Source organism: Dromaius novaehollandiae, chromosome 2 (genome assembly GCF_036370855.1).
Source record: "Dromaius novaehollandiae isolate bDroNov1 chromosome 2, bDroNov1.hap1, whole genome shotgun sequence".
Classification (NCBI taxonomy): Eukaryota; Metazoa; Chordata; class Aves; order Casuariiformes; family Dromaiidae; genus Dromaius; species Dromaius novaehollandiae.
The window spans coordinates 100,864,262-100,887,008 of NC_088099.1; the positions used below are offsets into that span (position 1 = coordinate 100,864,262).

At 40.8% G+C, this 22,747-nt stretch overlaps 1 protein-coding gene across 2 annotated transcripts in view; it reads left to right on the forward strand.

Annotated features, from left to right (window-relative positions):
• NEDD9 (neural precursor cell expressed, developmentally down-regulated 9) overlaps positions 1-22,747 on the forward strand; it is a 108,149-nt gene that overhangs the window by 71,625 nt on the left and 13,777 nt on the right. For both annotated transcript variants that reach the window (XM_026104778.2, XM_026104777.2), the window contains one exon: positions 12,160-12,600. In XM_026104778.2, the coding sequence (XP_025960563.1) occupies positions 12,160-12,600 (441 nt within the window). The remainder of the gene's footprint in view (positions 1-12,159; positions 12,601-22,747) is intronic.

Below are 22,747 nucleotides of genomic sequence, written 5' to 3' on the forward strand. Positions count from 1 at the left end.
TGCATGTGGCATATATATACATGTTATATATATACATACACACACACACACACACACACACACACACACACACACACACACACACACAGAGATATATATAAATGCATACATGCATGTAGGGGAAATTGAATGGATCACCTTTGGAATCTTACGTTCACAAGCAAGGTAACAATCAGGGTTAGAAAAGGTTATCCTTGGACTGATATCTTATCACCGAACATTGAACTCCTACATGTGCTGGCTCAGGAGAAGTTTGTATTACTGAATTGCCTGTGGTCCACCACAACATTACAAATTCCAGCGTTATTGCAGTAAAGCCAGGTGTGACTAGTGACCTAGGTAGGTAAAAGTTCAACAAATGGGAAATTTCTGCTTAGTCATGCACACCTCCACATTGCACTACTGGAATAGGTGTACCTATTGACCACTTTAGCCAGCTTTAGAAGTAGTAGGAGATGGGAATCCGATTTTGCTTCTTGCAAAGAGCTGGCACTCCTGGTTGTGCACAGAAGTGCAAGAAAGAAGGACATTCCTTCAGTGTCTGTAAAGGGTAAACAGCCTTGTTTCTCTGTGCATACACAAAGTAGAAAAACATGAGATCATTGTCATATTTTATTATCAAAGATGTTAGGAGCATGAGAATGAATTCTGCATATAATAGGTGAACCAAGGTCACTCAGGGGCCTAGCTGAAGTTTTTCTTTGGTTTAGTTTCTTTAGATTCATTTGTTAAATATATTTAGACACTTAAGTCTCATTGATACCAATAGGAGTTAGGCACCTGCCTGTCTCTAAGATCTACAGTTTAATTTCATTCTTAAAGTGACGTAAGCACTTCAGAGGAGCATGTACACGTGTCTAGCTTAGCTGTAACAATGGTAGAGAACCCATATCTTCTGCTGCTGTTCCCATTTCTGGCTGCACTTGATGGAGAGAAGTAACTGAACTCCTTAAGACTGACCTCCGTATACAGCTGTAAGAGCCCATGTTCAGTGAGATTTGGAATCATAAATGTGCAAGTCACTTTTGGCGATGCTTCTTTATGTAATACATTCCCTCTGAGGACCCATGCAAGTGATGAATATTTGTCTGTTACAACTGTACTGTCCTTTGACTGCCCAAAGAACAGTCTTCTGGAACCGTACTGCAAAACAAATGCCATATATATTCTTAAATCAGGCTTCTGCCAAGTAAAGCTGCATTTAGAGGCATTCTTTGCTATCTGTAAATGGCTGCAACTCTTATCATCAGTGAAGCTGGGTCAGCTTATAAGCTATAGCAGCAATAAATGCAATGTGTATCTTGAATTTTGCTACCTGTCTATCACAGGCTGCTCTTGGAAAGTGACCTTTTTCTTTTGCCTGTTGGTCTAGACATTACAGTAGTGGAAACTCTTAATTTTGAGGAGTTCATTTTTCCACAGCAGATTTGGATGTAGCTTGTGTTTGATGAGAAACAGGACTGCTAAAGTTATAGCTTGCTGTTCTAGAAACACAAGCGCACAGCGTGACAGAAATTATATTTATTTTTTTTTCTCTGTAGGAATGAGGTCTATTCTTGCCTTTCTATTTTTTGTGTTTGTTTTAAAGATACTTTATTCACAGTTAGGCTGTATTAGCCTGCATGAAAATGAAGAGAAATAAGAATGAGTTTACTCTACAGGAATGCAGTCAGCGCATCAGAGGCCATTTCTTTGACAGGTCTCATTGACAGAAAGGTTGAGAATTTTATCAGGAACAACTCTGTGAATCATTTGGTGACAATCTTGGAAAGTGCTGGAGCATCCTAGGGGTAAATCTCCCTTTCTTCAATGAATGTCTTGCTCACTTGAGGGCAGGGGGAAGGAAATGCAGACCATGAAAATTCAGTGATTCTCTTTAAAGGATTTTTTTAATCCAAAAACTTAAGTACAAAACAACTAGGAGTGTACGCTGCCTGTTTGACATGCAGTTTGCAGTAGATAGATTCATGTGAATGCCCTTTTCCTAGGGACTCTACATCCAGTTAAAACAGTTAGGATAACCAGCCATTTTTTACCGTTATAGAAGGGCCTAGGTTACAAGCAGATAATCTTCTCTTTTTCCCCTCTTTCTGCTTGGTCTGCTTTCTCTTATTTGCAGCCCAGAAACTGTATAAAACAATCCCTCGCACAATCAAGAATACAGGCGAAGTTTCATTTCAATTTCAGAGTAAGCTTCAAACTACAACTGATTTAAGAAAACAAACAACAAAAAAAACCCACCTCCCCCAACCCTTCCCTAGAAAATGTCAGCTTGTCAAAATCAAGATGTTCTGGGAGGGTTGTTGACTCTTGCTGGCCAGTGCCCAGCAGCATGGAGAGGACCCTGACCGGACCTGGCAAACCTAATCTGCCAACCAGGCTGGTCTCTACTGCAGGCTTGTCCGATTCCTAGGCAGCATGCTTCCTGTCACACCACCAGCCTGCTGGGGAGCTGGCAGGAGCCTGGGAACATCAGTTCCCAAGCTCATTTTTTTTCAGTAACCTGGATTCTCAGGCTTTCCCAAGTTGCAGCTGCTCGGTAGTGTCCCAGATGGCTGATACCAAAGTCACAGGAAAATTTTTGGAGAGAGGGGGGAAGAAATGCATGTCTCAATTGAACTAAGTTTTAGATTAAAAAATGTATATGTGTGTATATATTTGTGTGTGTGCATATATATATACACATACATGTGCATGCGCACACACATGCACATAGATACACTTCCCAAAGCTGAAAACATCAGACAGAAATAAATTGTGGCAGATACAGAAGTCTTATCTCTACACAGCTAGTTTCTTGACAACTGACTTGTGATTGTTTCTGTATAGAGTTGTATAGGTAAGGGTTAAATCTGGAAGAAGGGTGTTCTTTTAAGGAAAGTTTGTCTGAGAGAAGACTTTTCACAAATGCCAGAAATTGGAAAATTGAGAACTCAAAACACACAGCCCAGGATTCTTTCTTTCTAGCCTTCCATTTTTTTTTTCCTTCTGCTCTGCTCCTTCAGTTCTTTAGCATTCAACATCCAGTCTCCTTTCATTAGGTTTTTAATTGCTTGCCCGAGGGAAAGAGGTTAGGTTTTCCACATGCTTTTTGATTTTGATGTACTATAGTTTAATCACAATGAGATCATATTTACTCTAGGGCTGTTGTTTGCATGCTTTATTTTTTCCTTTTTTTTTCCTGTTGTTGTCACAGAAAGCACACAGCCTTCAGACAGATTTGAAAAGGCCTTTTAAAGTCATGGACTGGATCACACCCTGCCTTGAGCGGGGGGGAAAGGAAACTGGTTAGGAGGGTAACATATATACAGAAAACTTTGTGAGTTAGGTGTGGTGGAATTTCCCAAAATATTGATACTTCTTGAAGGTACAGGGCATGTGGTTTGCCTTCCCAGAAACAGCAGGAAAAAAATGGTATTTCAGCTCTCCTGTAAAACCCCCAAAACTCATGGGACAGGGGACTGAGATCAGGATATGTGATTAACAGATCGCTGCTCTGCTTCACTGTAAATTTTACTGCCACTGACCATATATGCCTTTTATGATATCTCCAGAACAGGGTGGGTGGTCTGACAACGCAGAAGCAGAGCACATTAATCTCGCAGGCGTTCCCCTGATGCTAAGAGAAAGAGCATTACCTCAGATATGCCCTTTTCTAGCCCAGTTATGGCCTGTTGAGTCTCATTGCACAGAATCCAAACAGAAGGTTGCTGTGTGATAAAAGGGAGTCGCCACTTTGGTTAGGTGGATCCCCCTACATGCTCACTGACCACCTCAGGGGTTTTATGTGATTCAGATGACATTTGCGGTACAGTCATCCTTCTCTGCATCAAAAATCAGGGAGGTAAATCAATTCATTATTTAATATCTGACCTAAAACTTACATTTCTATGATTATCTTTGTAACGCCCGGGAAAGCAGAGTGCCCCAACCACCACTACCTCAAATCCCCTCCAACTAAAATAAAATAAGAATTCCCAAAACAAAATATCAGAGCACAACCAGAAGGAGACAAGAGAGTATCATCCAAACAAACAAACAAAACCCCTAGCCTGCTGTCCTCTTAGGCAGTATAAAGTTGTCATTCTATTGCTCTTAATACATACTGGCAGCATATTCTGAGCCAGAAAGCTTTTGCTTTGTTTTCAATTCACTTGTCCGGTTTAAAATGTCAGGCACGGCAATAAGCTGATATACTGAGGGCAGAACAATGAGGTATTTTATTCACACAGGCCAAAGCTTCAATTAGCATCTCTTGCTCTAATTTTCATTTTTGCATTTTCCTTTTCTACTTTCTCACTCTCTTTCATCACTAGGAAGCTGCCCTTATTATGCATAATTCCTTCTTTTGGATTCATGTCTTTGGATTCCTTCCTGAGTTGCTGGTTCACTACTGTGCCTCAGTTCTGCAGTGTATGCTGCTGAGTGTCTGAAAAATACTGAACGTGTGAATGTCTCCTCTTTGCTTAAAAAGGAACAGCTATGCTGGAACAAAAATGATTCTCAGAACTGAGCATGCTTGGTCCCTCACATGTTCAGATTAACTTTGAATCCCAGTCTTGCATGACCTGATGGATCACATCAGCATCTTGAGCAGAAGCGTGAAATGCCTCAGCACTAATGGGTCTGCTAGCTGAGTGCCTGCCACCCCTGCTGGGTGGAGTATTGTGCCTGCAAAAACTGGCAGTGACTGTATCCGAAGCATGCCAATAGGAGAAGTTAAGAGGTAAAAGGTTAACACGCAGGCCACCATGATGCCCTGCTTCAGCTTACCCCAATATGAACCAGTCAGGAGAGCACATTCCCATTTTTCATACTTGCTTTCTGCAAAACTGGTCACACTGCAAAAAAGCAGCCCAGAATGGACTTCGAAATTCAGGCCCCTCAGGCCAGACAGAGGGGCTGGGCCAGCTCAGTGGAACACTGAAATAATACACTTGCCTGCCTTTGCTGCAGACCAAAGATTTTCCACATCACATAAGCTCCAGACAGCTTGACATACTTTAGCATGACTGACAGCCTCTGTTCCAGAGATGCACAGGACCAGTCTGCAAGGATACTTAGAGAAGAAGACCTGTCCTTATTAGGGCTTTGCTCAGGCTGTTACTTTGCAGGGTTCTCTCATTAACTGTAAAGACAACCTTCCAAACCTGTGTATAGAAAAGTGCCTTAATTTCCAGCCAGCAGGACTCCTAATTAGTTTGGCTAGTAACACTTTACTGGAAAAAAAAGTCTGCCTTAAAGCAGAACTACTTTTTTGATGAAAGCTGGGACAGGAGAGCCTAAAAGTGGAACTGTGGGCCTGCGCTGCAGGTTTTGCCTGTAAGAATCAACCGAAACACTACTGTGCGGAGTATCTGCACCCAGGCTGCCTCTTTTATCTTTGGCTCTGAGCCAAGGAAGCTCACATTTCTCAGAGCCAGTGCACAGACCTGCAGTTGAACTGGATGCCAAGGGCCTTTCAAAGCCCTTCCGCCTGCCCTGCGGAAGCTGTGGTAGCCCCACCACCCCAGCAGTGCAGGGAACTCTCTCACACCTGTTTGATAACATGTCCTCCTTCCTTAATGTAGCTATTGACTTAAGATAATTAAAAAAAAAAGTACCCGCACACAGGTTGTTACTGGCGATCTGCTGTTACAGGTCTGCACATGTATGTGGGCTGTTACTGTCAAGCAGTAAGGGGCTGTTTTGCAGTCCATTCCCCATGTATGAGCACTCAAGAATGTGTCTAAGAACACATCAGTGTAGCTTTGTATGTACCAGATACTGTGCTTGCTGCTCGCACCGCCCTCTTCCAGGTTTGGGAAGACCAGCAGGGGACATTTTCCAAGGCTGAATCTCTTACTCTGTGACTTCTGTCAACTTGTATTAAATAGCCTGAATGAAAAGCTGCTTACTATAGATGGACCTTTTACCTACCATGCCTCAATAGTTTCTTTCCTTGCAAACACAGCACAATGATTCTTTATTTCAGAGGCAGAGACAGAATGAAATAGAAAAGGAGATGGGAGCTAAAAAGCACTGATGTTAAACTGTCCAATAACTCTCAAACTGAAGCTCTTCTGTCAGAAGGCACAATAGAGCATGAACTTCCCTCCCTTTCACCAATACTGCTTGTAGTCAAACTGTTTTTCTCAGGGTAAAATTTACTCTTTACTGGATTTTCAAATTGGTTCTGCATTCTTAAAGGCAAATTGTTACCAATAGGCCTACCACAACCATACCTAATACACATACATGCTGAAGCTTACTTTGGAGCAGTAGTGATTCATTTTTAGAGAGACCTACAACAGAAACAAGGGGTAATGAAAACCAAAGGGAGACAAGGGAATCCGCATAAATATTATGTGATGGATAAGTAAAAGTCATCTGACCAAAATGAAGCTATTGATTTGCACACAGACACTCCTTTGGGGGCGGGGGAGCCTCTCCAGCCCCCCCCCCCCTTTGTTTCTTTCTTCCTTTCTTTTCCTGAAGCTGGCTAAGTATAGAAGTGGAGCTGTTTGGTGTATGAAGAAACAGTTTGTCCAATAATAGAATTTAGAATAACAGAAAAGAGTTCTACCCTTTTACACTTAGGAAAGAGAAAAAAAAGTAATTTCCCTCTTACTATTTTCACATAAACTCCGCACATAGGAAGCTTAGTAAAAAAGACAAAACAAAACAGAAAAAAACCCATAAGCTAGGCATAGAGTAGGCTTCAGTATGCCGAAGCCTGGCTGCTCTGGAAGATTCTCATATTGCTCCGCTGAGGGAAGTGACTGAAATTCTTCGAGCTCATGGTTGGTCGAACCTTTTCCTCGAGTGTTCATTCATGGCAGTGCTGGCTAAGGAGTCTAGTCGACAGCCCTGCACTACAGGTTTGGCACTGCAGTGCTTAGCACTTAAAGAGTCCATTGTATTTAATCTCATAACGTGTTATTTATTATTCCTCTGTTTGCTTCCGTAGCTGTGTGCACCTCATACACTCTTGTTACCCATGTCACTGGATGTGTTTACTCTAACAGAAAGTGTGGATCTTTCCGCCACTCTCTTTAACTGTTGCCTCTTCCCTCTTCTGCCACTCAGCCTCATCAGCAGCCTTTTTGTCCTTCAAACTGCTAATAATAACATTCTATCAGTTCTCTTCCCTTAGGGTAAGACCAACCAAAACAGGTCATGTTCTTCAAAGTATTTTCATGCTTCTTTATTCAGTGGTAGGCATGTAAACCATCAGTTTCAATAAACTGAGGATAGAGAAAACACTTTGAACTGTTCCATTATAGTCCTCATTCTGTCTTTATGCATCTGAAATCTGGCCCTGTATCTCTGCAGCAGAGGAAAAGAAAAATAGCCTGCAGAATCTTCGTTTTTGCTTAAGGATCTGCAAGTAGAACAGCTGACAGCTTTCAGGGCAGCAGAGCTTGTTCTCAGTCAGGTTTTAGTAGGACGCACATCCTGGACTCAAAAGAGATAAAAATCTGAGGACTGCAGAGAATAGAGATTGCTCCTTTCTGGGGCCTATCTAATGGACTTAAACTGGCATTAAAAAAAAACGAAACAAAACAATTCAGTTAGAAGTTACAAATCCCAAGTTCAATTTACCTAGAGAGCACTTGAAAGCTTTACTTTTGTCTCAACCGATGCGGAAACTTGGGACCACAGGTACTGTAATCTGCATGTAATCTAGAGAGCATCCATTTCAATTTAGTTTTTAGATAGAACTTCTGACGGAAGGCATCAACACAATCTGCTGAGCCTTTTTCTGCAACATGTTTCAGCTAAAATCCCCAGGCAGTAGCTACTAAGGTCAGCTTGTCTTTCACTTTGGACTATTGATGACTGCGATAGCACTTCTTTAACAGAGGACTGAAAAACTTTTGTTTTTCAGTGATTTTACAGAAGATGCTTCTTACTACACTCAACAAGTCCAAGGTTAAGAGGGGTTTAAGCTTCCCGAGAACAACCATTTTTTGTTTTGCCTGTACAGAGTATTAACACAGTAGGGGCCAGACCCTGGCTTAAACTTCCAAATATGACAGTATTACTAGCAAGGTTTGAGGATAAAAAACTCTGAACTAAATCTTTCCACTGAATGATGAGTTTTAGAGCAGCACTCACTAGTTGAAGTATGGCTGCTCTACTGCTATAACGTAGAGGGCTCAAAAGAGTGCACCTATATATAGACCACAGCTACTTTCAGCTTTTGAGGAGAGCACAACTGCTCTTATCAGGCATCTAATGCAATAATCAGCCTGGACCAAAGGAGAACAATAGAAACCTCCGTCTTTAATCTTATTAAAAGAAGGGAGTAACTGCCAGTGTGTTCATTTTATGAAGCACAGCTGGTTTCCATGGCAAACCAAAATTTGTCCCTACTTGAGGATTAGGTAGTTTCTCCCCTGCCATTTCAGAACTTGAACTTGCAGTTCCTAGTCTGTCACCCTCCTTTTATACGCATTGTATTAGAAATATAAAGGGACTTTTGTGCAACTTTCCAGTTGCCAAAAAAAGCTTCAAGAAAAGTTTCTCATCAGCCCTTTCTCTAGTGCCAGTTTTCTTATTTGTTTAGGAAACGGCTACGTTTTTTTAGCACTTAGTCATACAAGGTCACTGCTGTGCTTTTGCCTTTGCATTTCAGATGTTAGTGCTTATTCAGGGCCTACTTCACAGACATATGAGTGACAGATTTATGCCTCTAAGAGCAAGTCAAAATTAAATTCAGATAATCCAGCCCTGTCTCTGATGAGACCAATGAGATCAGTGTTGTGAGATGTGGACTGTGATGCCCACAGCAGCCAAAGGTTATTCAAACCTGCCAGATCGGTCTCGATAAAGTCCACAAGTGTTGAGGGGTGTCTCGCATCAGGACTTTTTTCTGTGTGTGGAAAAGTAGAAACTACCATTTTGGTCACCCCAGCAGGTTAAATGTAGCTCTGTGGTTCTTTAAAGCTTTGCTTATGAGCTTCTGTTGTGACTATTTCATTTTTCCCGAGACCAAATGTGCTAGCTAATGAAAATAACTGTGACACTGTTCCTGAAGCTCATACTAAGAAATGCTGTGAAGAAAGAACGGAGTCAAAACACGAAGGACTTGCATAGCATGAACAGTACCTATGGTATTGGCAAATAAGCAGCAGATTTAATATTTTTGGTTCCAATGCTTATTTGCCTGTGGAGGAATGTTTCAGCTACTCCATCAGTGACTGATGCTGGTGGCATAGCTATGAGCCATTTAAAAGGCCTTGGGGAGATTGCTGTGAAATGAGTGGCAGCCAATTAGTATAATTCCCATGCTGGTGCCTGAGTTAACACGGACAACAAGGGTCTGAAGCTATTCTCAGCAAAAAAGCTCTTGAAGCACATCCAGAAAGTATTAACATGCTGCACGCCAGGTGGTGAGAAGGTCACTAGGACAGAGATAATGAGCAACTGGAAAAAAAAAATCACATGGGAACTTTTATCTGCTCTAATCCAAGCACCATTCCAGGCTTTGTTCCGAGATTTGCTTTGCTGTAGAAGCTAATCAGGCTTTTCAAATACCTTTAATTACTAAGTATAGAAGAATAAGTATTTATCGTTTATATAGCCCATGCGTTTTGTGGGGCCCCTGTAATCTTCCTCCTCCTTTAAACAACACCTTCTGCCAAGGCCTTGTTTAAACAGTCAGTTAAAGAACCTGAGCTAGGCATGTTGGTAGATTTCCCTGTGAAAACCACATTCGAAAGACATTAGATTAACTTGAATATTCAGACTAGACAGGAGCTTTTCTTTTCTGAGCTTCTTGGGTTCAGCTGAGCAGCAAAGTCAACAAAGTGACAGTACAGATGTAACATCTTAGAAGTGACCACTGTGGTTTTAACCATGCTAAAGAACAGTCTTACAATTCTGTCAAGGCATGGACAAAACTGCTCCTTGTTCTATCTTTATTCACATTTCTTAGCATTCTTGACTGATGAACAAAGTAGACATAAAACAGAGAGAAATGTGGGGCCCAGTGCTGCTGTTTGCATGGGAGCTCAAAATAGTAGCTCTGCTTTTCCACACCAATGCTTAATTTATACTGACCTCACTAATGATATTGGTGAAAGGCAAAGGTTTCTCATACATTTGAAAGCTGATCCCCCATTCAGAGAAAAGAAAATTGATCTCATGCACCCTGTTTCAACCCCACATGTCTTGGGAAAAGCATATTCATCTACCTTTTATGTGACATTTGAGCTTCCTCTTTCTCCATCTACCAGTCAGCCCTTCATACAACCCTCTGGCTGTATGCTATACTTAAATTTTGACCTGAGCAAGGCCAAATGGAAGTCAGCTCTCTTGATAAGCACAGAGATGATGGGGAAACATCAGTGTTTGTCTATGTGAAAAGATAAAAGAAACGGGGGTTAAAAAATGTTTTGATATATCCAAGATGGAGAATAAATACAACCGATAAAAAGCACTAAACAGTAGTTGACATTATCACTTTAACAGAAGAAAGATAAACCTGAAAGGCAACTGCAGCAAGACATATCCCATTTTATGGTGGATTAGCACCATTTCAGTTTGGATGCTGCATCCAAATACTTCAGAACACTCCAGATACAGGGGTCCTTATATTATTTCAAGTGCTTACAATTAGTTTATAACTGTCTCCGCTGACTGTCTTCACTGAAAAGCAGGCAGGCATGGAACAGGTGTTGCCAGCACATTTGGAAACATCACCAGAGCCAAGAAATGAAATGTTCAGGGCCTTTGTGAGGGGTCCAAGAATGTAAGTACATACGGCCTGCCTACTTTCCACTGAATACCTGTCTTGGCTGATTATTCAGGACTGGATGTGCCAGGGAGGCCTGCAGAGAGAAAAAGGAAGGGAGCTGAATCAGTCTGTGAAAGGAGATGACATGTTTTTAGGAAGACATTTGTACCTCACTGACCACAATTTTATATGGATTCAGAGTTGGCTTAAAACCACCTAGGAGAGGTACTGCTGGTGGTGTCGCCACACCAGAACGGAGCTCAGTACAGCCTGCAAAGTCTGCCTGAAGCACTAGGCAAATACGTGAGAATAGGCCTGTTACTGCGCTGCTTGCAATAATCAAGCAAGATTGTTTAAGCGTGCTTATATTTATGTTGACATAGGCCACAGCCACTCCTTGGCTGTGCTTAAGTCCCTCCCAAGTTACATATGGATGTGCTCTATAGTAATATTTGCTACCTAAAGTCTTATGCTCTTTGACATGAGGACAGACCCGTACAGACGCATGTGGCTTCTCCCATGACAAAGCCATGACTCCAGCTAGGGTCTCTGGGCACCTTATTATTATAATAATGTTCTCTTCAGGGTCTTTCTACAGAGAGCGGGACTCTGAAGAACCTTTTCCTTTTTTTCCCTACCTCTCCCTTTTTTTTTTTAAATGGGGAGGGAGCACTTCTTACCTGTTAAGGTAGAGCTACACCATGTTCTGCCACCAAGAAAGTTTACAGAAAAAAATGAGAACGAGTAGAGCCAGATAACAACACGGGCATCATAGTTCAGAAACAGAGACATTCTGCCATTTTGTATTTTAGGTCAGTGTTTCTCAATGTGTGATCCACAGACCCCTGACCACTTTGAAGGTGCCTGCAGGTGGCAGCTAAGAAAAGCCAGCCTGCTGTCATTACAGTAATGGGATCTGCATCTCCACTGGAAAGTCTTTTGGGAGCCTGCAAATTGAAAACGTTTGGAAGCAACTACTCTGAATTATGTCCTGAATAGTCTTGTTGAAGTTTCATTTCAAATATCAGCAAGTTAATGTTAGCAATATGCAGAGCATAGAGAATAGTTATAGGGAAATCAAGGTCAGGAGATGAAATTGCAAGCCCCAAGTAACAAGAAGAGATCTCTCAGAGATGAGAGCAGAACTTTCCTGACCTCCTGTCTATTCAGGCAAATGGACCATGTAAAGAGCTTCTATTTGACCTAGTGTTATTGGAAAAGGTCTTATTAGCACTGTCGCTAATGTGTAAGTATCTTATGTCTCTAATTTAGGAAAAAGGGATCTTGTGTTGTATCATTTTCCATGTTATTTTCTTCTGCTGCACATCTTTTTCAAATTCAGTTCTTATCTCTCTGCACCTAGAATGTGCTTGAAATTAAAAAACAAATTAATTAGTTTGTTCATTTGTATTTCTTCCCCTTTTCTTTCTCCACAGAATCTTATGGCAAGAGCCCTGTACGATAATGTCCCTGAATGCGCAGAAGAGTTGGCCTTCCGCAAAGGCGACATTTTGACGGTGATAGAACAGAACACCGAAGGTCTTGAAGGATGGTGGCTCTGCTCCTTACACGGCCGGCAAGGCATCGTTCCAGGCAACCGTGTGAAACTTCTGATAGGCCCAGTGGTACAGGACAGTCCTTCTGGTCAGGATATGTCCAATTCAGGACTGACACATCAATCCTTCAACCAACAAAAAATCTATCAAGTGCCAAGTGCACATGCCTCTGCACGGGACCCCATCTATCAGGTGCCACCTTCCCACCTGAATCAGGGAATCTACCAGATACCCACTAGTCATGGTCTAGTGGGGCAAGATATTTACCAAGTGCCACCCTCCATGCAGAGAAGCATTGACGGTCCACCTCTGGTTAACAAGGTGCGTACATTTATTTTCACGTCATAGCTCCAAAGCAGGTCACTTGTGCTAACTGCCAGTGAAGTAGTTAATGTCTAGTGATAGTCTGTGGACTTAAGAATAATGATGTAGGAAGGATAAAAAATATGCCAAACTTCCGCTTGCAGAGCTACTTGCCACTCTCTGCTTGTGTATTTATTGCTGAGGGAGGAGAAGAAAGGCTTAGTGTTTAATGGGTTGCTTAATTCATAAAGATACACATTTTGGGGTGGTGCTACTGCAGGCACTAAAGGTGAGGAAAGTTAGTGATCTTGTGTCCTCACAGGCTCTCCAGGGAGGCTGAAGCACATCTGGCCTATGGCACTCTTGCATTATATGTTCAGAAAAGAGCTGCCATGGTGAGATTAATTCCCCCACAAGTTAATAAACGGTTATATCAGCTGCTCGAGTAATTTTTGTTTAATTAAAAATGATGTACCACCTTCTTGGAGAAGTCCCAATAGGTCTAAATCACCAGGAGAAAGTGATGTTGGATGGAACAAGGAGTGTATTTGGAAGAGTGAGAGAGCAGCAGAGTGATGATAATGAGAGATGGTGTAATACAGAACCTAAGGCTGATAAGAGGGCAGTTGATGTTTATCTTCGGCTAAATAGAGATTTCTTGACTGAAAGCAGGAGGCGCAACAGCTACATGATGCAGCTATTGGTGCAGCAGCCAAGAGTTCCTAAGCCTTCAGGGAAAAGGAAGGTTGAGTTGTGTGGGTCCCCCCTCATTCCTGTTGCCCAACTCAGGCCCTCTGAACGACTACCCTCACCAAACATTTTCTACCCCTCCCTCCACTTACCTTAGCTACCCTGTGTGGGTAGCAGCAAAGCCTGATGGCAGAAAGGGATTTGGAAGGTGCTTGAGAGAGGAAGGGGATTCTCCTGGCCTTCTAGACCCATTATTATTGTCAGCCCAAAAAGAAATTGTCCCACAGTCCCTCCCTTCCCAGCTCAGCAGCTCCTGCAGCTATTAGTACCTTCCCTACCTTTAGAGCTTATAGCACAGCATTTATATCTGAGTTATGTGAGCAGATTATATCTATCAGGAAGTTCCTGACTGCTTTAAACTTTCCTCTCCCAATTTATGTTGGCAAGACAGCCAGTTTGGAGGTTTGTTTTGTTTTTTTTTCATTACTCAGCCTTTTTCATCTGAGGCCTTTGGAAAACTTATTCTAGTGCTTTTAGTTCCTTATTATAATTTCCTTTTCATTGATAAGAATAAATGGATTTTTTTTTCCTTCTAAGCAAGAGCAAAAGATCTGTGAAATCATTCCAAATCAGATTGTAAAGAGGTTTGTTTGCTCAGCTTTTCCACAATTATTCTCTGAAGGGTCTGCCGGATGATAAAATGAGAAATCTGAGCTTGCTGCACAGGTAGAGATAGGATCTTTGTTGGAGCAATTACATGGGTTTTCTTGGGAGATTTTTTCTCCTTTCCCCATGGACTAGCTATAGTGAAACCTTTTTTGGGGGTGATATAGTTTACCTTTCCACAATATGATTTAGACACCCTCCAAGGTAGTTAGTGAGGACTTGGTAAGTGGCTTATTGGTGGAATTGCACGGAAGAGATCATATTTTAGCATGGAACAGCGAACAGTACACTGTTGTATAGAGATAGCTCAGCATGACTAAAATCTGTTAGGAAGTCCAGGATATTGGCTCAGACAAAGTGCCATGTGCTGACTAGCTACCTTAATTTTAGAACCTGAGCTGCCTAACTGACCACTAACATAGTTTACTTATGTAATGCAACACTGCAGAGTATCCACAGACTAAGTCGAAAGAAAAAGTGCTTTGACTGAGCTATATTCTGCCTTTCCTCCACGTAAGGCCCCTTCCCTCCACCTCTGGCTCTACTGAAACCAGGAGGACATTCTGTATAAACCTGGTTGCTGCAGGAAGTGTGTAAAAAAAAAAAAAAAAAAAAAAAAAAAAACCCAAAAACCAACCCCCCCCCCCCCCAAAAAAAAACTAGGGTTACTGAGAAAATTAAAACAAAGATTTCATTTAAGTAGAAATTTCTTCTGAGTGGCAAAAATTAGATGCTAGAACATCTCTTTTCCTCAAAGTTTCTGCCTAGATTTGGTTTCAGAAAGTTCGAATATGCATTTTTCTGAATATGCGTCACTGTATTTCGAAAATGAAGGCCAATATTTGACTGACTTATAACTTGGTTCATTTAAATCCTTGCATTTTTTTGAAAGGTCAACCATGCTGCTGCATAAAAACATCTGTTTACACTGCCCACTGTGGAATATTTTAAATACACATATTTGTAAAGCAGCTTACCTGTAGAAAAGTAGCTTCCAACGTGCTTAGTGCTGGCCAAATCTTGTTGCTTAGGATGTGACTCTTTAATCCTGACTTAGGTGTTATTTGACTTAAGAGCCCTGAGCCCTGAGAATGCTGGTATTCACTGTGTATTAGTGACAGACTTGCTGGGTGGCAAACTTCATTCCAGTGGCTTGCTTTGATTAGATGCAGACACATTTTTAGTTCCTCATAATTGTCTCAGTTTTGCACCAGAAGGATCCCACTAGGATTGAAATGATGCTGTTAGACAAGAATGGACTGTAGGGCTATTAGTAACAAAGGAGTCTGGGGCAAAAAGTAAAGGAAAAGTCCTCCATTCTTAATCATCCCAACCTTGCAAAACAGTATGTTTACAGCTACACTTACCAAGGAGAGCTATTGCAACTATCTGCTAATGCCTTCACTTAAAAAAAAAAAGCCGAATTAAAGGGAACCACTTTTCCACTTTCCTCCTTTGTCTGAGTGAGGAAACTGTCCGTCATCCAGAATCCCCCTTGTCAAGGGGTCAGTAAAAACAATCTTTAGGTATTAAGGGAAACTGGAAGTCCTGAACATTTGATCTTGGGAATCTTTGCTTTGACTTCCGAAATGATGAATATCTTTTCTCAGGCTTGCAACACCTGCCCCAGCGGTTTAAGTGAGCCACTCTGCCTTCTTTCATTAGCAGAAACAGCTGCTTGGTGCGCTGTGTGTTTTGGCTGGTTTAGGGAAGTTGAAGGGTTTTATTAGGCTCTTGTTGTATGTGTAAGCTTTCTCCCTTCCCTTAGCAGTAGCTAGAGAAGACTGTGTGTCCTCGAGAGCATTCTAAGCAGCATCAGCAGCAGTTTCTAGCCTATCCATTTCTGTGCACATTTGCCTGTTTTATTTGTGCAAATCTATGGTTTGGCTTCTGTACAAGTTTTGCAGGCAAAGCTTAGGAACTGCTGTCAGGCAGGAATTGTCTAGCCTCAAGTGACACTAAATCAACAGCAGGCATGTTATAAATCTGTGCTGAGGTAACATGTCTAGTTAGCCGGAAAAGCAAAGCAAGTCAAAGAGAAGTCCTGAGGCAGGTAATTATAATGATGAATTGATTCTGGCCTAGCAAGTTGTTGACAACAGAGCTGTATCAGCTCCTTCTATCAAATGAAATTGCCACCTTCTAAAACTCTCTCTACCACTGACATAGATAATGGGGGATAGTTTAAAATTAGCCTTGCTCAGCAGCAAGCTTTTCTAGCTGGGCTGCAAGTTTAGTCACAAAACAGTTACACCCATAAGCATGAGGAGCATAAAGATGTGAAAGCTATGTTTTAGGATTTTTTCCTCCACTCTGTGCTCTGCCCTCAGCCTTATATTTTTTTTCTGCTACCAACAGCGAGGAGAAGGAACTTTCAGACAAATCTGTCGTTCATAAAACCTGAGTTTTATCCTTGCCACAGACTTCTGCATAGTCTTGAGTGGCATTTTGGTGCCTCAGCAATCTCATCTGCAAAATATGTGGGAGTACTTGTGAAAGAGATCTCATTTATGCAGTCTGCTTTGAGAACATCCTCTGAGAATGGTGCTATCTAAGTACAAAAGTGTCTTCTGCATCTGCGATTGCATATAGCTTTCCCTCGTTTAAAGCTCTTGTGCAAACTAATGATTAAAGAAGACACCACAATGATAGAAGTCTTCTCTTTGTTGTTCATTTTTTCCCTAACTGATCTGTTGTGCTAATAACACCGCTGCCCCCCCCCCCCCCCCCCCCAAAATAGCATTGGCCGGAAAATTTTGAGGGAAACATTTTCCTGTCAGAAAACAGTTCCAACAAAATCTGAAAGCCTTCTGTAGGAACCAGTAGTTTTTGCTGAACTTTTGGTCAAGAGAAATCAGCACAGAACAGAATATGAGGCTAATGCACCACAGCTGTTCAACCAGGGGAGTGACTACAGTAGGCTACAGGGAATATCAGCCCTGAACTACAGCTCCCACAAGGCATTGAGCATCTCAGGCAAAGGCAAATAGAGATTAATGCCAATTTTGAATACTTTTTTTTTTTTTTTTTTTTAACTAGAACTTTACAGTTCAGGAAACACTCAGATTTATCCATCTCTTTAAAGTGAATAAATCAGAATAGGAAAGGAACTCATATTCACACGTGAACATCCCTGGCCTATTTCTAACTATAGACATAGCCTTGACAGATTAAAAGTCTCACATCCCACCATCCTGTGATCCCCACCCTTTTCCAAAAGTTCATTGCTTTCAACAAGAAGTTTGCCTTTGGGTGAACCATGGCTAAGGGATCACTGGTTTGATTTGTTCACTGATGGTCTTATTTTTATCTTAGAGTCATGTTGGTTAAGTCCATGAGAAAGCAGAAACACCGCCCCAAAAGTAGCACCACCCTGACAATTTTGGCACAGAGTTCAGTAGCAAAAAGCAGTTAGCTGTGTTATGACGTTTTCCCTTCCAATTAAACAAGTACTGTCCTAGCTGTGAGAAAACAAACAGCTGCAGATGTTTGTTCCAGAAAGCAGTTTGCCTCTGCATTGTCTGTCTGCTTACCTAGTTTCACATTTATTGGGGTATGTGGAGACATACTTTGAGCATAGTAAAGAGTTGTGCTTAATACGCCAGGTATATTTTTCTCATAAAAAGAAAGGGAACATATGTACTATTTGTAGTTTATTGACAACATGTATTTACATTCTAAGACAAGAAGAATGTCCTCATTTACCCTCAGGTCTTTAATGCCACAGCTTCTTGTGATATGGTTTACTTAAATGGCCCAAACAGTAATCTTACAGTCTTTCCTTTCTTCTACTTTCATGTTACAAATTCCACTTTGGGGATTTGTATCCTTTGTAACAAAATATTGCTTCAATGTTAAAATGTTAAACACACAGCAAATGTGCTGAGTGTAGCAGGAATTGAAACACAAACCTCAACACTCAGTGCCCTCTTTCATGAAATGTGCTATAAGGGTGAAAGTCTCTCAAATTAAATGCAAACTGAATGCTAAAAGCAGCACACAGCCTTTTCCATAGACTTGAGAGTTTCCCCTGTAACTTTCCACATTAAATTAATAAGAGAACAGTCATTTTACTGATATGAAGCCTGTGCAGTTAATCTACCCTCAGTGGTCTTCCAGAAAACCACTGAGTGAAGAAACCCTTGCCCACAAGTCATAGTAAGCAGTAGTTAGTTATTTATGTGAGTTGTGGATAAGTATTTTAAGAAAAAGACTGCATTTTATTAGGCTGAATAAACATATGATCTCACCATTACTCCCTGCTTCTCCCGAAGTGCAGAGCTCTTTTTAATCAGTTCCATTTATAGACCAGAGGTATGTATTTTTTCCCTTCTAGTAACAGAAAAAAGGCCAGTCCTGCAGTCTCATCCAACAGATGAGCTCTTCAGGGACACAAATCTGCCTGCACAGATTAAAGTGCAGGATCAAACCTTGACTTTAACAAAACTATTGAAAAAAAAAAAGCAAGTTTATGGGCTGCTTCTTCGTGGTTAGAAACTTAAGTGGATCTTTGTTTACATCTGAAAATACACTAGCCAAACATTAAGTTTGTGTGATTTCAGTTTCCTCTAGAGTACCAGAATCTAAAAACAGCGTCAGTGGAGTATTTTACAAAAACTTGAATGGAAAAATCTTGATGCAAAAAGTGAATCTCATCATAAGGAGGAGGTGTGGTTTCTGTAGATAGTCGAAGACTAGTCTTCACCCTTTTTCTATCAGGGAATATGGTTCTGGTTGAAATCTAGAGGCTTCTGATGATTTTGTGTATGTTTTATTTGGAAGAAAATTAAGTAGCATCAGAACATCATACTTCCAGATACCTGGAATGAAATGTTTACATTTTTCTTTTCTAAATAGTAGTGTTCAAATAGTATCCATTTTTCAATAAAAAAAAATCTAAATGAAGTTTTCTGCCAAAAGAGATTGTTATAATGGTGAAAAGGTGAAATCAATGTCATTAAGTTCTCAAGAGATGAAAACATTTCATAAGACAGTCCATCTTAAAAAAAAACAAAAAAACCACAAACGAGAACATACATCAAACCTAGCATATTCCAAATGGGACTTATCATCAAAACTTTTTAATTTGCACAATCAATCCTTACTGAGATCTAGTGTAACTATTATATTGATGCAAGTGCCCACTGAGGATGCAGTTTACATTTGTTTAAAAGGTACATGTATCTGTAGAGCTACTCCCATAAACTTGCCAAAACAAGCTGTCCTAACATAAACACCAGTTAGTAAGAGCACCAACCTATACGCTTGCCTTGAGAAACCCATATGAAAATGAAGCCAAAATACAGCTCATGAGCCAGAGGACCTCTGTAAGTCAAATTGCATTGATCTTCTCCCTGCTGGAAGCTTTTGCTTACTTCTCTCAGAGCAATGTGGTTCCCAACCTAAGTGATTAAGGGGCTTTTCCATGTTTCTGCCTGACTGTGCCTGTGAGAATGCTCCTGTGAAATTGAAACTGTTTGGGAATGCTTTATCTCAACCATTTTTTCCCCTGCTGGGAAATGCCAATGCACCTGAACTGAAACTGTTCACAAGAGAGGGTCTGTTCTAAGAAGTATCTTAAATGAAAAAAAGAAAATATTTGAAGGGAAACAATAATTCATTGAAACACCCTACTTCATCCCAAATGAAGACTTCTGTTTTCCCAACTTTCCATCTAGAAATTCAGGATGGGAAGGACAAAATAACTGAAATAAGGTGAAACTCTTCAAAAGAATTGAAACAAGTTGTTTGGACTGATCCTAACTGATTTGTTGTTTGTGAGCCTGTAGGATTTGATGTCATTCACAACAGTAAGACCTCTTTCTGCCCTACTTCTCCCAGCACTATTGCCCCTTCTCCTCTGAATCTACCCTCAATTTAGCCTTCTGTCTTTGCGAGGAGGGAGTCATGATACTACTAGCATAGAAAAGAGAGTTCATTTGCCAAATGGTTCTTCGTGTTAGAACCTTTCTAAAATGGAAGAGACTGGGAGGACCGAAGCAAGAAGCTACCTTAAATATTTATCATGGACAAGACACCAAAATGCTGAGGTGCTGAGTTTCCCTGCACACTTTTCATTAACTAAAACTTCAACTTACATTTTATCACAGTTTCCAGAGAATGCTTTGCTCTTTAGGAGATGTACACATTTCCCCACTAGAAGAAGTATTTCACAGAAGGGTTTGGCGGGGGCGGGGGGGGTTTTCTCCATTAGATCCACCCATAGACATTTGACTACTCCAAACTGCATGACTATTGTATCACTGATACTGTAACACATCAGCTCCTTAGCCTTGTTGGCCAACACATGCAGAAACAATGAAGTCATTGACTAACTAAAATAAATAGTTGTCACGGGGATGATGCTGGTAAAACTCTTAAAAAGAGTATTGGACAAGCATCTTCTTTCACACTTCTCTTAAAATTGCTGCTAATATAATACTAACTGGTATATTCTACTCTTCTCTTTTCTTCAGTCCTTATCCACTCATAAAATGACACATCCTCGGAAGTGTTGGTCTGACCTTTTTTGTCAGATGCTTGTAAGCAAGAATGACTCCATTAGAAACTAGGAAATACCCCTTTCCAGCCTGTCCTGCAATTCAAGGCCAGCCAGCAGCAAGCCTGTTCCCACTGAAGTAAGCAGAAATGCTGCTCATAACACAACTGGCAGAAAGCCCTGGAGTTGACATCAGTGAGAGCAGGATTAGGTCATGAAAGCATCATTAAAAAAAGAAAAGCAGTAAAATCTTGTCAGTGAAGAAATTGTTGAGCTTTTTCCTCTTTGTAGTGCGCATTCAATGAGCCCTATATAAAGACTCTTTCTGCATTTAGCTTGTGATCATGAACACCAGCAGCAAGCAAAAATTCAACACCAAAATCCAAAGCTACAGCTGGTGCACATCAACACAATTCCACTGCACTCAGTACAGCCATGTTAGCTTATGCTAATGGAAAATTAGGTTCTTTATGTAATTCTGTAGCTTTAAGAATAGTTGGAAAGGAGATAAGCAGTATTTTAGATAGAGAAGAAAATACAGAACTGAAGCACAGTGTAATGAACCTGCTGTTCTGTGCTGGTTTATGGAAAGAAAGAAAGAAAGGGTTGCACTAGAAGTTGTAAAGTCTTGATTAGGCTAATTGCAAAGCAATTGGCTATATTCACATAAACAGCGGTTCATGGTTTGAATCTGGGCCAGCTCATGATTTCCTTTCTCTCATGTTTTTTATTTTAGATCAGTTTTACAATTTCTGCTTTACGTCTTTTAGACTCACAACCCAAAACATGTGTCAATCTGGTTGAAATAATCCAGGCTCAAAAGAATTAAAAAGCAACACCCATTTTTATTATTTGTTATTATTATTTTTTTCACATTACAATACCATGGGGAATTTTTTGAGAAGGGGCATATACAGATGGGGCATTTCATCGTCACATAAAACAATTTCTGTTTAAAGCCCTGAGCCTGCAAAGTTAAGCATTTTTAACTTAACACACTGTGAATCAATGACATCAGGACTATTGAGAGCACTTACGGTTAAAGCACAAAAGCAGATCTTCATAGAAAAGTGTCTTGGGCAACAAATGGAGATAAAGCACAAAAGAAAATAAACAAGCATTTTGAAGATGCAAGCAACATCAAGAAATAAAGCAGTTCTGGGTCAGGGTAATATTTATCACATCTCCTTATCTACACACATCTGAATCTTATTTCTGAGAAAACTTGCAGGGGAACACCGAGTAAAGGCAGTCTGTACAAAAACTGCAGTGTCACTGTGTGTGTCAATATCTCACATTTTTTTCTGCTACGCAGTGAAGAACTGGTATCTCAGTCAGCCCAAGAAAGAGAATACAGTCATTTCTGTTGATTTGCTTTTGCCTTGCAGTAGCCGTTAGGCTCATACCACTAGAAACCAACTCATAGATTCAGCTACAAACCTGGTACAGTAGAAGAAATGCCTCTACTGGCTTCCTCCCCTCTCCTTCAGTGTGTGTGAGCCTTGATCAAAAGGCTATCCAACATCTCAGTGTTGGCAGAAAATACTCTGACAAAACATTTTCAGTGGCCTGATTTTCATTCCTTACTTATGCCCAAATAAAGTTTTACAATTTGATGATCTTAAGACCTATGACAGCTCACAAAAACAAGCTCTGTAATTAAGTGAGCGTATCCCTAGCACTTCCAAAAACATAACCCCAACCTTAGCTCACTAACACATAGGAACCACACTGGATATGATCATGTATAGCAAATTAATGAGTAGCAAACACACAGTTTAAGTTAAGGCTACTTCTTCATAAAATGCTTTTTGCACATTTATTACTGCAGACTATACTGAGTGATATGATAGGTAGTATTGTCAGGAAATGCTTTATCAGATAGTCACTGGAAATCTTGATGCTGCTTGTAAAAGAGAAGAGAGGAAACACTGTGTCCTCTCTGTTAAGAGGATTGAGTTTTAGACAGCTAGCCAGGTTCTTTCAAATGCCTGGATTATATTCAGAGACTCCCTTTTTAATACAACCTTCTCACTGTTCAACTTAGCCACAGACCAGTTACCCAAGAAAAGGCATTTCGATAGATACATCTGCCTTCTAAGTACCTGAAGTAGAATGGAAATAAGGGCTGAGAGTGGCTCACTGTCTCATCCAGCATTGCTTAGTGATCCTGTCACTGCCCTTCAAAGGCCTGGGAGTTCAAGATAGCAGGGACCAGGGTTTTTTTCCAGTTTGCTCTCTTGTAGTTTCCCCATATTCCCTCTGGCTGTTTCATTCTCTTGACAAACCTAAGAGAGCCCAGGTAGCTGC